This window comes from Hippopotamus amphibius, chromosome 15, assembly GCF_030028045.1.
Source record: "Hippopotamus amphibius kiboko isolate mHipAmp2 chromosome 15, mHipAmp2.hap2, whole genome shotgun sequence".
Lineage (NCBI taxonomy): Eukaryota > Metazoa > Chordata > Mammalia > Artiodactyla > Hippopotamidae > Hippopotamus > Hippopotamus amphibius.
Window position 1 is genome coordinate 40448965 of NC_080200.1, and position 15276 is coordinate 40464240.

At 35.7% G+C, this 15276-nt stretch overlaps 1 protein-coding gene across 12 annotated transcripts in view; it reads left to right on the top strand.

The window, feature by feature from the left end:
• The window catches only part of CPLANE1 (ciliogenesis and planar polarity effector complex subunit 1), a 119535-nt gene that overhangs the window by 10576 nt on the left and 93683 nt on the right, over positions 1 to 15276 (top strand). For 11 of the 12 annotated variants that reach the window (XR_009049125.1, XR_009049126.1, XM_057708115.1 and 8 more), the window contains 9 exons: positions 1735 to 1891; positions 2718 to 2821; positions 3960 to 4142; positions 6280 to 6529; positions 6703 to 6858; positions 7032 to 7798; positions 8346 to 8554; positions 8752 to 8832; positions 11559 to 11723. Coding sequence is in view for 10 of the 12 variants with exons in the window: in XM_057708115.1 (XP_057564098.1) it covers positions 1735 to 1891; positions 2718 to 2821; positions 3960 to 4142; positions 6280 to 6529; positions 6703 to 6858; positions 7032 to 7798; positions 8346 to 8554; positions 8752 to 8832; positions 11559 to 11723 (2072 nt within the window). In the remaining 2 variants the exon portion in view is untranslated. The remainder of the gene's footprint in view (positions 1 to 1734; positions 1892 to 2717; positions 2822 to 3959; positions 4143 to 6279; positions 6530 to 6702; positions 6859 to 7031; positions 7799 to 8345; positions 8555 to 8751; positions 8833 to 11558; positions 11724 to 15276) is intronic. The other variant, XM_057708119.1, reaches the window with a different exon arrangement.

Sequence of the window (15276 nt, forward strand, 5' to 3'; positions counted from 1 at the left end):
CAGGGAAGTCCCTCTATCCGTTTTAAAACATTACTATCTTTTGGACCACAAATACAGAAGAAGATAAGTAAAAGAAGTGTGAATATCAGCCTCTGAGCCTTTACAGATTCTTTCTTCGTATACGTACTATTCTGTTTCTCTGCTTTTCATTTTAAATGTCTGTTATAGAAAGTTTTTCTTGTTTTTATTTTGTTTCCCTTCTTGGAATCGAGAACACATAAAAGGTAAGGCAGGCTATGGTCTTACTTGTCTTAAGACTATAAAAATAACTCCTTTGAAATGTAATTCAATTGAATTTTGAAAGGGACATAACTTATTTGAATTTACTACTTACCTTTTAAATGCTCAAGTTTTTTTCAATTAAAAGTAGTTTTATTTGTTTTAAAAAGCCCAGTGAACTAGAAAGAATGCATTAAAAGCATATAATGACTAAGATTTAGTAAAGTAGTGCGGAGTTTTTTCTGTTTATTTTCCTTATTTTTTATGTTAGCAGTACTTTATTCAGGTGTAACTTATATAAAGTAAAATGAACAAATCTTAAATGTATGACTAGGTGGACTTTGATAAATATACACATGCCTGTAATCATCCTCATATCACATATAGAACATTGCCACTGTCCTAAAAACCCCCTCTTCTCTACCTATTTAATCCCTGTAAAAATGTTTGTAATAATGTAGAAATATGTGTGTCTAAACTTTCAGTGGACACAAATGTGTTTGGGGTTGTCTACAGAACATGCCATTACTAACAAAACTCTAATATGGACCTTAACTAGCAATTGCTCTTTTAAAAAAAAAAAATTATTTATTTATTTGACTGCATCTGGTCTCTTCGTTGAGGCACTCGGGCTTCTCTCGAGTTGTGGCGTGCATGCTCAGTAGTTGAAGCTCGCACATGTGGGCTTAGTTGCACCCGCAGCATGTGGGATCTTAGTGCCCCTACCAGGGATTGAACCCTTATCCCCTGCATTGGAAGGCAGATACTTAACCACTGGATCACCAGGGAAGTCCCAACTAGCAATTGCTTTTTTTTTTTTATTTTTTATTTTTTTTATTTTTTTATTTTTATTTTTTATTTTTTTTTGGGGGTACACCAGGTTCAATCAACTGTTTTTATACACATATCCCCGTATTCCCTCCCTTCCTTGACGCCCCCCCTCGAGTCCCCCCCACCCTCCCTGCCCCAGTCCTCAGCAATTGCTTTTTTGCCCTGGATGAAACTTGTGAACAGTTGCTAAGAGACCCCAAATATATGTGCACATGTAGGAATTTAGTTGGACCCTCTAATTTTTTTAAAATTTATTTATTTATTATTTTATTAGCTGTGTTAGGTCTTTTTTTTGCTGTGCTTGGGCTTTCTTTTTAGTTGCGGTGAGTGGGGGCTACTCTTTGTTGCAGTACGCAGGCTCCTCATTGTCATGGCTTCTCTTGTTGCGGAGCACGGGCTCTAGGCGCGTGGGCTTCAGTAGTTGCAGCACGTGGGCTCAATAGTTGTGGCTCACAGGCTCTAAAGCACAGGCTCAGTAGTTGTGGCGCACGGGCTTAGTTGCTCCATGGCATGTGGGATCTTCCTGAAGCAGGGATCGAACCCGTGTCCCCTGCATTGGCAGGCGGATTCTCAACCACTGCGCTGCCTAGGAAGCCCTGGACCCTTTAATTTTTTGTAATGAAGTATATATTAATTTAAAAGTTACTGTATTTCCTGTTTTCAATTATTTCATTACTCTCTTAGATCACTGACATACTGTGTTCAGTGGGCACAAGAAGATTGCCTTCTGTGCAGTCTGATTCCTAAATGTGAATCAGTAAAGTCAAGAGGAGCTCTAATTTCTGCATTTTCAAGAGATGGCCTCACCCTGGCAGTAACTCTTAATCAGAAAGACCCAAAGGTCAGTAAATGTAATCTGTCTTGGAAGTAACCTGTAAAAGAGAGAGTTTAGTTCAGTTTTGAGACTTTTTCCTCCTCTGAATATAGTTTTCTTTTCTTTCTTTCTTTTTTTTTAATGAGATGGATTCTTTTTTAAAATTAATTAATTAATTAATTAGTTTTATTGGCTATGTTGGGTTTTATTTTTGCTGTGCGCGGGCTTTCTTTAGTTGCAGTGAGTGGGGGCTACTCTTCATTGTGGTGCATGGGCTTCTCATTGCCGTGGCTTCTCTTGTTGTGGAGCACGGGCTCTAGGTGCGTGGGCTTCAGTAGTTGCAGCACATGGGCTCAATAGTTGTGGCTCACGGGCTCTAAAGTGCAGGCTCAGTAGTTGTGGTGCACAGCCTAGTTGCTCTGCAGCATGTGGGATCTTCCTGGAGCAGGGATTGAACCCATGTCTCCTGCATTGGCAGGCAGATTCTTAACCACTGTGCCACCTAGGAAGCCCTAGTTTTTTTTCTTAATACTACTTTATATTCCTTAAATTGGTGTTTTCTGATCCAGTTTGATATTTGATGTTATAAATTGGTAAAGTTATTTACATTACCTGCCATAATTTTCAAAATTTGGCCTTCAGAAGTGAAAAGAGGATAATGGAAAAGGAAGAAAGAAAGGAAAAGTGGTAACTGATATTCTTAAAATGTAGTATAAAATAGAGAAGAGTTATAGGCGGTCAGTATTGTCTTGACAGTGGAGAAAGACTAGATAGTTCATTGATAGATCTCTAGGTCTTCAGAATTATAAGTAGAATAATTTTAATGGTTTTGTTGTCTTTTTTTTCTTCCCAGGCCACTCAGGTATTATTTATAAACCCCCTGAATTTTGTTACTCTTTGTGGCGGCCTTAAAGGATGTAGTAATAAGAATCCTGTGGTTCCAGCTACACTTATCAGGTAAGGGTTCTTCTGTATTTCTAAGTAGTGTTTTTATTTTCTTTCTTAATAGTTTAATAAGTTTAAGACTGAGAATTCAATAGATGTCTAAATAGATACTTAGATAATGCAGCTTTTAGCATTTGTGCTTGATAGATTCTAAAAACTGCTTTATGTAAGGAAAGCCTTAAATACTTTAAGGAAGGGTCTAATAGAGTGGAAGATACATGAACACATTTTTTTTTCTCTTTTATTTCTTTCTGTGTTGTCTTAGGAGAAGTACTGGGCTAAGTTAGAGGGGCTGAAATGAAAAAACCTGGGCTGGGAAGATCATTATCTACCCAGGCTGAGGTGTTCCTAGCTTTTTAAACAAAGTTAGGGTTCTCTGCATATGGGTGAATAGCAGCATAAGTGGTGATTTTGGATGGCACATGGACCTACTCTATGGTAGGATCATAGAGTAGGAAAATTTCCTCTTGGGTCCTCCTAATTTCCTTTTCTGAACACTTTTCTCTGTTGTTCTCTGAATTTGCAAAGTTTCCAGGTTCATCCAGTCATGCCTTTTTATTTTCTTTCTCTCCCCAAAATTTCCTTTCTAGACGTATGACTAGTTTCAGTTCAGTGGTCTGTTTGACTTAGGCTGTTCATCATTTACATGAGGAGGAGCTGCTTTTTGTCCCCATGAAAGAAATGTTAATATTATGAGATAGTTAAGGAGTAGTGAAGATGGCTTTGGGAAGAGGGAGGCTGCTGCTGAGTGGAGCTCTGGCAGGCTGCAGAGAAGATGGGCGTGGTGTTGACCTTCAAATCTACCAGTAGGTCTTAGTTTTGGACATCACTAGGATGAGAAGTTGTTCTAAATATACTGTAAGTGACTAAAAAGCTTTCCTTCTTAGGTAGTATTTTCATCCTATGATTTGCTTATGAATCTAAGTAAATTCCTAACTGGTATGTTGTATGGAGTAGATGTTTATGAGCAAACTCTTTTTTTCCTTACCTTTTTCCTGGGAAGTAACATACAGGAAATATATGTGACATTTGCCTACCGTTTATTCTTTTGACCTTATTTGTTGAAGTGTCTCACCCCTCCCTGGCCATTATAAATTGTCAAAGACATTGTAGAGAGTCCTTTCTAAACATGTTGTCTTGCTTTTTCTAGGTCCTACTGGGTAGGTGATATCAGCTGGACTCATGATAGTCTTTTTCTGGCTTGTGTGTTAAAACGTGGCTCCCTGGTTTTATTGACCTTCCAAGGTGAATTGCTAACATTGATTACATTTGGTTGCTCCATAGAATTTGGGCCCGCAGAATTTATTCCTCTCCACCCGCTAATAACATACAGGTGAGAGATTTGCATGGTTTTAATTTATTTATAGAAGTTTTTCTCTTTTGGTATTCCTTTACTGGGTATTTCTTTTAATAATTTCATCTTTCAAATTGTCTTATTCTTTCTTTGAGTCTGTCCTCTCAGTATCTGTTTCTTATTTCTAGTTTTCTTCTATTTCTTTTTGTGGCTTAATCCTGGTGAAAATTTGACATTGTGACTATGTAAGTATATGTTATTTAAATATTCAATAGCACTAAAAAATAGAACTTCTTTAATATAAAAATTAATAAGAGTGTGATACATCTTTTATTGTTTTAAAAGCAGAGCAACTTAGATAAAAATTAACTTGGCGTATGATTGTATCTACTTTTTTCCCAGAGAGACAAAGGGGAAGAGTTGTTGGAAGTGGATAGTAGACTTTAGCGTTTAGCCATATTTTCAGTTTTTTTGGGGTTTTTTTTCTGGCACGTGGGCTTAATTGCTCTGCAGCATGTGGGATCTTCCTGGGGCAGGGATCAAACCCATGTCCTCTGCATTGGCAGGCGGATTCTTAACCACTGTGCCACCTAGGAAGCCCTATTTTCAGTTTTAATTGTGTGGTCGTGTAGCAGGTTGGCTTTGGAGTCAGACAGATCAAGATTCAAATCTTGGTTCTTCTACTTGTTAGTTGTGTTACTTTGAGTAAGTTATTCTTTAAGACTCTGTTTCTTTTACTGTGAAATGAAGATGACAGTAGTGGTCTCTTAGAATTGAGGGAATGAAGTAAGATTATAAATAATTATAAACTGCTTTAGCACAGTTCTGGCATAAAGTAAGTGCTCAGTAAATATTTGTTTTTACTGATGTTGATATTATTATATATGGCTAGACACATATAGACACTATTTACAAAACAAAAAAATTGGAAAATGTCTTTGGAGCTAATCCATTCCCACTGCTTTACAGGAAGGAAACTTAGGAGGGATATGTCCTTGATTATTTTTAGCAAAAAAGTTTTGCTTAATTTTTAGCAATAGAAAATACTAATGGAAAAACTTGTCACTTCATGCAGTGAAAGTGTTTTTCCTTATTTCTTATGGTCTGATTCATAATTGACTTATTTCCTCACATTTTCCTTTAAAATTAATATTTAGGGTCTTTCAAAATGGATTGCTTTTTCTGATTACAAAAGTAACACATATTCATTATTTTTAAAAAACTTAAAAATCAAATATTATAAAACTAAATGATGTAGAAGGTGAAAGACTTGTAATCCTCTTCTTCAGAGATAACAATTATTAGCATTTTAGTGTATGGTCCTCTAAATTTTAAAATTTTATATAACATTTATAGCAATACTAGTTTCTTTTTTAAAGCAAAATAAATTACATGATATATGCTGTTTACTATTTTGCTTTTTTGATGTCACAGCATGTCTTATACATCTTCTATGGAGTCACTTTTTACTGGTTTTGTAAATTTTGTAGCATGTACATTCTAAAACCAGTCTTCTGTTGTGGACCACTTGGCTGATAAAAATCTATATTTGATTAGTTTCCTAACCAGAAAAAAATTATATTTTGATTATTCTCTTTATAAAGCCCCGAAGTTAATCATCAGTGATATTAAATAATCAGAATCAGGTACACCACCATAACAAAAAATAACTACATGTATGTGGAAACTCAGTCAAATTTAATCTTAAGCTGATAAAATTTTACTTGTCACCATCCTCTCCAAATGTCCTGTCCGTGTCTTTTCTTTCTCCCCCTTAATAACAAGTATACTCATAGCTCCTCATTATGTTCTTGTAAGTATATTTACATATATAGTAAGAAGGAAAAGTATTTAACTCTTTTTAATAGTAAAAACGAACAGCCTCAATTCTTTTCTGAAAGAGGTTGTATAAAACTAGATGAAAAACAAAATAGAGTAAATGCCACAATTCTGGGAAAATGAAAAAAAAAAAACACATAAACCTCTGTATTAATCACATGTTTTCCTCACAGATACATGCACATTTAATAGTTCTGTGTTTAATTTGCTTGCTTTTTCATCATTCTGGAGCTTTTAATTGTTTTGGGTTTTTTTTTTTTTTTTCCTGAAATAATGTAATTGTTTCCTTTAAGGTTTTTCTCTTACTAATTTTTGAATTTTGGTGTTTGTTTGCTAGACCGCAGAAGTTTACACTTCAAGATTCAAATAATTCTGTAGATTCATCAGCTTCTGATAGTGACCCTATGAGACAGAGATTTTCTATAAAAGCACACTCACGGTTACCCTACCTCATTATTTCTGATGGATACATGGTCACAACCCTTCGATTTCTTGATAATCTGTCTCCATCAGTGCTCATGAGATCCCTTCTACTTGATTCAACCCAGAGGCTTGAGAAAACATACCAAAGTGTGGTGTTGTCTAAGGTATAGTGCTTTTTGGTACCATTAGTAAAATTTGCCTTCTTAGTCTTTTCAAATTTAAAACTGTACTGACGGTAATGTCCTCAGATTGTATACAGTTTCTATAGAAGTTTTAATTGCTTTGTAGTACAATTATGGATAAAATTTTGCTCTTGGAAATTTTTTTTATTCTGTAGCCAAAAGGCAAAGGGCTGAACTTGCGATCACTGGATTCCCTAAGATCTAGCTTGTTAAAACACCACGGGAGTGAAAATTTAGCTGATTCTACTGTTCCCAGATTCTTACAGGCAGAAGAAACAATGAAGTTAAATGAAAACAAAGCAGATTTGCAGGTACTTAGTAGCAATGTTTTATTTACTTTGAACAGTTATGTATTGCCTTTATTCCAAGAAACATATTTTGTTTTTCTCTTATTAAAAGGAAGAGAAATTTGAGAGCACTGAAGTAGTTCTACTTGTAAAGAATTAAATGATATTAAGTATAATTTTTTTCACTCATGTTTTAGGATTTTGAAGCCGAAGAAACTAACGAAGGCAAACATTTTCCAAACAACTTCTCTTTTTGGAACCAAAAAAATGATCTCTTGTTTAGTAGTGCCAAGGAGGGAAGATTGGAATTTGCTTCTATGATTGATACGATACATGCCGAGGATAATACTGAGGAGACAGATAAAACTGTTACAGAACTGCATTCTGTCCAGAAAAATCTCCTGGCAGCATGGACTATAGGAATTTCAAAAAATGTGACAGAAAAAAATTTAATGTTAAATTACACAGTAGTTTGTATCACTCATTTTTTGTACATTCTTCAATTTATAAAATGTCCTTTCCCCAAACTTGATCTTTTTTTAAGCAAGAGCCCAAGACATAATGCATGGGTACTTTGTATCTTTCAGCTTTTTCATCAGTGTTTATCAATCCAGTACTGGGATATGAGATACAAACAAGATGTAGGACATTTGGTAAAGCTGACCTCAAATACTGTAAAGCTTTTGCTGACACAGCAGCAACAGGATCAGTTATTCTCAGAGAAGCTTTTAGCCTGTTTTCATTTACTCAGAATGGTAGCTGATCATCTCAATGGCATATACAGTCTTCAGCCTGAAGTTATTTCATCATCAACTGCTGAAAGTAGAACAGCAAAGCAGGACTCATTGGTGGTACCCATTTTTCAAATGTTTCAAGATAGTGGTTCTCGGGAAAACTGGTCTTGGGATCCATCTCTCAAGATTCGTCCTCAAGTATTAAATTTTGTTCAACAGCCAGGACACAGGTATAATGACTTTAATATTAGAAGACAGTCAGCTTTATAGATTTTTCAAAATTGAGATACAATTCTCACACTGTAGAATTCACCATTTTAAAGTATACAATTCAGTGATTTTTAGTGTGGTCACAAGGTTGTAGAACTATTAGCACAGGTTCCAGAATATTTTTATCACCCCCCCGAAAAGAAAGCTTGTACCCATCAGCACTCAGCATTTATAGATGTTATGTTATTTGAAAGTATTTTAGGATTTATGCAGAACATTATTCAGCACACGTATTTTGTTTGTCGTGGGCAACCATGATACTGTTGAAAGATTTTGGCTTAGATAAGCCCTATGGAAAAATGAGCACAGGTACATAAAGCATTTATGAAAGTTTTAAAAATAAGCATTTTTGTAGTCAGTGGACTTTGTGCTATCTTTAAATCTGATCAGTTTGTATACATGTTAGTGAAGAAGGCACGTAGGAAAAAAAGGCTAACGAGGAGGCTATACTTGTTCTTATCCCTAGTCTGAAATTTGATTCTTATGATCACCTGATTTTGTGTGCAGATTGATTGTTCTCTGGAGAGTATTGTACAGAAAAACTTTATGGTATCAAACACAATTAAGTCAAAGAGTTCCTGAAGATGACATACAGTTAACTGAAAGGATGACACATGAAACATCTACTATCAAGTCCCTGTTATGTCATATACAGGCTAAATTGCAGACTGCTGGAGTTCGCTTGAACCCGACCTTAGAACTTAAGTCTATCAATGGTCAGTATCTTATAAACTATTTCTAACTCCAGGAATAAGTCATATAGTTAGTTGGGCTTTGATTTTGTTAATTGGTTGCAATTATTTGTTTTTCAAATTGATTTCTGGCAGAGCTATATCTACTGAATTTTAAAACAAGTACATATTTATAAGGTAATTTAATTAACCAGGACTACTTGTTGGTTAAAACTTTGTAGGGGAAGAGTGTTTCCTACTAGGAGCATATGAAAAGTCTGTTGAACTATGGAAGAAAGCTCTACAAGAAACCCAAGAGAAAGGTAGGGGAGTGTTAAAAAATAATATTTGCCATAATACTGGTAGGACCATATTTTAGCATGCTATTCAGCTTAAAAATAATTTTAGATTTCTGAGTGCTCACAATTTCTTAATGCTCAAATAGAATACATATTGTAGGTACCTTGACTGTTGGAAAGAGTTATTTTAAATTATTCTTAGTCTTGGAATTTGTAGCAGCAAGAATTTTTTCTGTTACCCATAGGTAAGGCTCCTCTGTCCTTTTTTTGGTTAATGATGGAACTTGTGATTGATTATTGATGGGGAAAAAAATGAGACATAAATCCTAAATTTAAAATAATATATTTTTTGTCATTTAGTGATACTGCAAGTATCTAAATGAGAAACTATGGGTCAGATATTTTGTCACCTTATTACAGACTTACAGAAACATGGAGCTCAGGCTCTCTGCCCTTAAGTTATTGAACTTTAAGAATTTCCTGTGACTTAGACTTATTATGGGCTACATGGAGTTTGTGATGAAAGTATAGGGGTATGGATTCTAGAAACTGGTGATAGCTTTTATGATATAGGGCTGAGGGTATGAGTAAGATGACAGAGGTTCTCAGCTAGTGACCTTGCAGCTAGCCTTGACTGCAACTACTGCATGGTCAGATTTGGCTATTATTAAATTTATTTTCTGACTGTTGTGGCTTTGTATGTGTCATTAATTTATCTACTTAACCAGTACTTCTTGAGGGCCCGCTATATGTATTAGGCAAGAGGAATAACGGAAACAAACAAGTTTACCCGCAAGTTGCCCACAGTCTGGAGGAGAGATCACATACACCACTGGCCTGTTTCTCATTATGTTTTATGGTAGTTGCCAGGGAAGCACACAGTCTGAACTGGAGTGCAAACATCAGTCTGGGGAAAACCTGGAGGAGCTCACATTTAAAATTGAGTGAAAATTGTCCAGTTGAAAGAGTGGGGAATTGTTTAACAGAGGATATAGCATTCCAAAACCAAAAAGGCATGAGAAACCGTGGCAGTTTGGTTAAACTGCAAGAGGTTTTAACGGGACTAGAGTATTTGAAATATGTATGTAATATTGAGGGTAGGGTGGTGAGTGCTAAACTAAGAGGTAGAGAACACATGGTAAAGGAAGATACCCTGCAGTGCCATGGGATTAAGATTTTATCCTGAAGACGGTGGGATTAGTTAAGATACTTTATGTAAGAAAGAGAACTTTTCAAATAAATATGGGCCATTTGGAAAGATCACTGTAGTACATTATGGAGGGCCATTTGTAGGAGTGTGGTGTAGAGATGTGGGTTTTACCTAGGAGCAAGAAAGTTAGTCAGTTGAGGAGATCCTGAACCAGAGCAATGTCAAGAGTACTGGAGAACAGAGGCCACATTTGTCAGGTTTTTAATAGGTTTGATCAATTGGAGTTGTGACTGAGTAGAGAAAGAATTCTAATGTAGTTCTCAGATTTGGGGATTGTCATCCAGAAGAGTGGCATTCAAAGTGATGAGAAGTTCTCTTGAAGAAAAGTTTTCATAATGAGTTTCATTGTAGACCTTTTCATTTAATTTCATTTCCAATTGTATCCATTTGGAATGGTTTCTTGTAATGAAAACTGAAAGTAACAGTGGCTTCAACAAGAAAGAAGTTTTTTTCTCTTTCTTGGGAAAGGAGGTCAAGAAGTTGAGAGTCTGGGGCTGATTTGGTGTTTCTGTGATCTCATCAAGGACTCATGCTCCTTTAGTTTTTCTGCTCCATCATCCTTAGTGCATTGCTTCCAGTCTTAAGGCCGTTGCGTGAGTTGAGATGGGTGCTGGAGTCCCAGCCATCATGTACATGATCTAGGTAATGGAAAGGAGGAAGGCAGAAAGGGCAGGAAAGGATGCGCCTGCTAGCTGAGTTACCTCTCTTTAAGCAGCTTTTCCAGCAGTTCCATACAATATTACCTCTCAGTTCAGAACTTTGTCCTATTTTCACAAGGCCCCATCTAGCAAGAAATTGTGACCTGGCGACTTCCCTGGTGGTGCAGTGATTAAGATTCCTCGCTCCCAACGCAGGGGGCCTGGGTTGGATCCCTGGTCAGGGAACTAGATCCCACATGCTGCAACTAAGAGCCCGCATGCCACAACTAAGACCCAGCACAGCCAAATAAATAAATATGAAAAGAAGAAAGAAGTTGTGATCTGGGTACATTGTAACCGCAGATAAAATTAGAATTCTTTTACTCAGAAAGAATGGATAAGGGGCAGGCAACCAGCAGTCTCAGTCCTAAGCACCCTTTAGATATTTGAAGGTAGTGGTCAAGGGCTCCGATCTTATTGGATCGTGTTTATTATCCTCTGGAAAGTCTCTGTGGACTGTCTATTTGATATATGTATGGCTTCTTGTGTGGTATTTTTATTTTTAGCATGTTTCCTTCTGTTTCTTACCATGTATACTTGAGTTAGATGTTGTTAGTGGACCTTAGTACTGAGATGAGGAGGATTTGTTCCTCTCTTTGGATAAATTCTTAGTCATCCTAGGGCCTGATCAAAGAAAATTAAATTGTTCCGAACTTGAAAAAGAACAAAATATTGCTTACCTGTTTTTTATTGAAGTATAAAACAGGTACAGAAAAGTTCACATAACGTGAGTGTACAGCTTGATGAATTTTTATAAACTGAACATTCCCCGCTACCCAGCACCCAGATCAAGAACCTAGCTAACATGTTTTTAATGTAAGTGTAATTCTCCCCTGTTTAAGGAGGAAGAAGGACATGTTTTCTTCAGATACGCTATTATCTTTCCCTTTTATACTGCCACCTCTATAACTACAATTTAAATGATGCTCAAGGATTATGTGATCAGCTAGTAAGAGAAATACTGAGATGGTCCCACCTACCTGGAAAAGAAAATGAAGATGGTTCAGGTATGCTTTTCAAAAATCAGTATGTTTAATGTTAGTAATTTGTGTTTATAGGTGTAGGTATGAAATTGCTTATACATGAAAGTTGGTTGCTCTGCCCTATTGTGGTAAATTTTGGACTGTCAGCTTCTCCAGTAGCAAGGATCGTGTTTTTGCTTGTGTGTTTTTAACCTTTGGGTCTCTAGGCTTAGCAGTAACTGCCTGCTGAACTGATATAATTGTTGTCTCACAATCTCATTTGTTAGACATAATATCAGGTACCCAAGTACTTTACCTTAATGTGTTTATATTTTCTTTAACAATTGCTTAAAGTTGTTTAGTAATGTGATGAAAATCACTTTCTGAGGTATGCTGAGTCTTTTTAAAATCTGTTCAAGAGGCTGCAGAATATTTGGATTGTCCTTTCTAAAAAAGGTGTGTTTAAAAAAAATAAAAAAATAAAAGAGGTGTGTTTAAATTAAGCAGTAACCAGAGTAAAAGATATATATGAACGAACATGTAATATATTTGTAATGGTTATACGGTCTTAGACCATTAGATGTGTACTGTGCATATGAATGTGCCAGAAAGGCTGAATATATCACAACTTTCTAAATGGAGTTCATGAATCTAAATGGAGTTTTGTTTTGTGTTTTTTTCTAATAACTTTATTAGCTTAAAAACTCATTTTACTAAAAGATGTGGTACATATATACAATGGAGTATTACTCAGCTGTAAAAAGCAATGAAACTGGGACGTTTGTAGAGACATGGATGGACCTAGAGACTGTCATACAGAGTGAAGTGGCTCAGAAAGAGAAAAACAAATATCGTATATTAACACATATGCGGAATCTAGAAAAATGGTACAAATCAGCCGGTTTGCAAGGCAGAAATAGAGACCCAGGTGTAGAGACAAACATATGGACACCAAGTGGGGAAAGCAGAGAGGGTTGGGAGGTAATGAATTGGGAGATTGGGATACCAAATTGTGCACTCTAAATATATGCAGTTTATTGTATGTTAACTGTATCTCAATAAAAGTTCTTAAAAAATCATTTTACTCATGGAAAATAGTAATCATAAGAAATTCGTTTACAAAAGGCTTCTAAAAATAGTTTGAGAGGTAGGCCAAAGTATTATGTAAAACCCTTTCTTTGATTTTCACTAGTTTATCATTTTTGTCCAGAAGAACACTTAGTTTTTTTTGGCTTCAGCCACTGGTGGTTTTTTTAGCTGTTGTTATTTTTGTTTTTTGAGGTGAGATAGATGGTAGAATACCATAAAGTTTTTATTCTGGTACTCATATTGTCTCTGTATTTTTTTTAGTTTAATTTTTATTTTATATTGAGATATAGCTGATTTACAATGTTGTATTAGTTTCAGGTGTACAGCAGAGGGGTTCACTTACACATATATCCATTTTTTTCAGATTCTTTTCCTGTTTAGGTTATTACAGAATATTGAGTAGAGTTCCCTGTGCTATACAGTAGGTCCTTGTTGATTATCTAGTTTATACATAGTAGTGTGTATATTTTACTCCCAAACTCCTAATTTATCCCTCCCTGCCATCTTTCCCCTTTGGTAACTGTAAGTTTGTTTTCGAAGTCTGTGAGTCTGTTTCTGTTTTGTAAGTATGTTCATTTGTATTATCTGTTTAGATTCCACATATAAGTGATATCATATGCAGCCACTGTTTATAGATTTCTTACTCTTTGTGATTTTTTTTTTAAATTTTTGTGTTCATTAAAGAATTAATACAATTTCATTTTAGACAATTTTGAAATATGGAAAGGTTTAAAGAAGAAAGTAAAATCACTTTTAATTCTACCATTTTTTGTCTATATGCATTCATATATGTATATTACCAAAGCTGTATATTCTGTTTTGTAATCCTTTAAACTTAATATTATGATGAATATTCTTCAATGTAAATAATATTCTTTTTAAAAACCTATCAAGCCTTTTCCTCATCATTGCACACCTATTTACTATTGGTATTTTAAATAATGCTGCAGTGTACATAAATTTTCGTGAACATTACTAATAATATCTCTAGGTTAAATTTTGAGAAATGAGGTTGCAGGACCAAAGAGAATCCGTGGCTTTAAGACTTTTGATGCCTGGCGTCAAATTGCCCTCTGAAAGGACTGGTAGCTGTGTATGAGTGGAAGACTTTTTATGTGTGACTTTTTAACTGACTTTTTTTTTTTTTTAGTAGTATTGTCATGACATGATACAAATTTCAAAATAAGTTGGACCTTTTGTATTTGTTTTAATTTTTAATGACAGTTGTTTAGAATATATTAATCACATCCCTACTGGGTCAGGAGTCCCCAAGGCTACTCCTAAGTTCAGTGATTCACAGGGAGGACTCACAGGGCTCAGTATATAGTTGTACTCAACACCTATGATTCATTACAGTGAAAGGATACAAAGCAAAATCAGCAAAGGGAGAAGGAGCATGGGGTGAAGTCTGGAGAAAACCAGGCACAAGCTTCCAAGAATCGTTCCCCAGTGGAGTCACATGGGTCATACTTAATCTCTCCAGCAAAAAGTTGTGATGACACATGTGAGATGTTGTCTACCAGGAAAGCTCATTAGGGACTCAGTGCCCAGGGTTTTTAATCAGGGACTGCTCAGGTAGGCCCTTTCTGCCTGCCTATGCCCAAACTCCATGCTTTCAGAAGGAAAGCGTGTGTTTAGTTAAACCACATTTTTAGTACGGTTAGGTCCAGTGAGCCAGTCTCATCAGTTAAGGTGGTGGGAATCCTCCTAAAATCCAAGTTCCTGGGTGCTAGCCAAGGGTCAGCCTTATAAGCAAGCTTATAAGCCTTTCAAGTAGTCAGGCCTGCTATTATCAAATTATTGTATATAGATACAAGTTAATTTTTATTGCATAAGGTTGTTGTTATTAATATCATCACTATGCCATCCATATATATTAGAATTGCCTTTTCAATTTTGTTTTAATTCTGAATTGGTACAGTTTTCCTCTGTCATGGTATCTTTTAGAATCAGGTTGCTTCTTACTTAAGGAGCTTATTCCTGAGTTTTGTATAATGAGTTTTGCATGATTAAGATTATTGGAAATCTTGTCTTTGTATAATTCCTACAGTAAGTTTTACCTAGGAGAACAAAATTCTTACCCATGTGTTTTTAACTTTAATGTGAAGAAAAGTATGATTTCCCCAAACTTAGTGACTAAATGAAGAATACTGCGTGAAGGCTAATAAAATTTTTTCAAAATCCCCTTTATGTAAAATACAATGTATTAACAATACTCTTGAGTGTCTCCTATATGAGAGGAGGAGTGGTAGGTGCTGAGGTATACAGTGACAAGATAGAAATGGCCATACACATGTAGAACTTAATATTCTTGTGAATATCTACCAAGTGACTTCCTTTTTTTTTTTCTTTTTTGGTTTTTTGTTTGTTTTTGGCCATGCCACATGACTTGTGGGATCTTAGTTCCCTGACCAGGGATCAAACCTGGGGCCCCTGCAGTAGAAGCATGGAGTCCTCACCAGTGAACCACCAGGGAATTCTCCCAAGTGACTTCTGAGAAAGAAAGCTA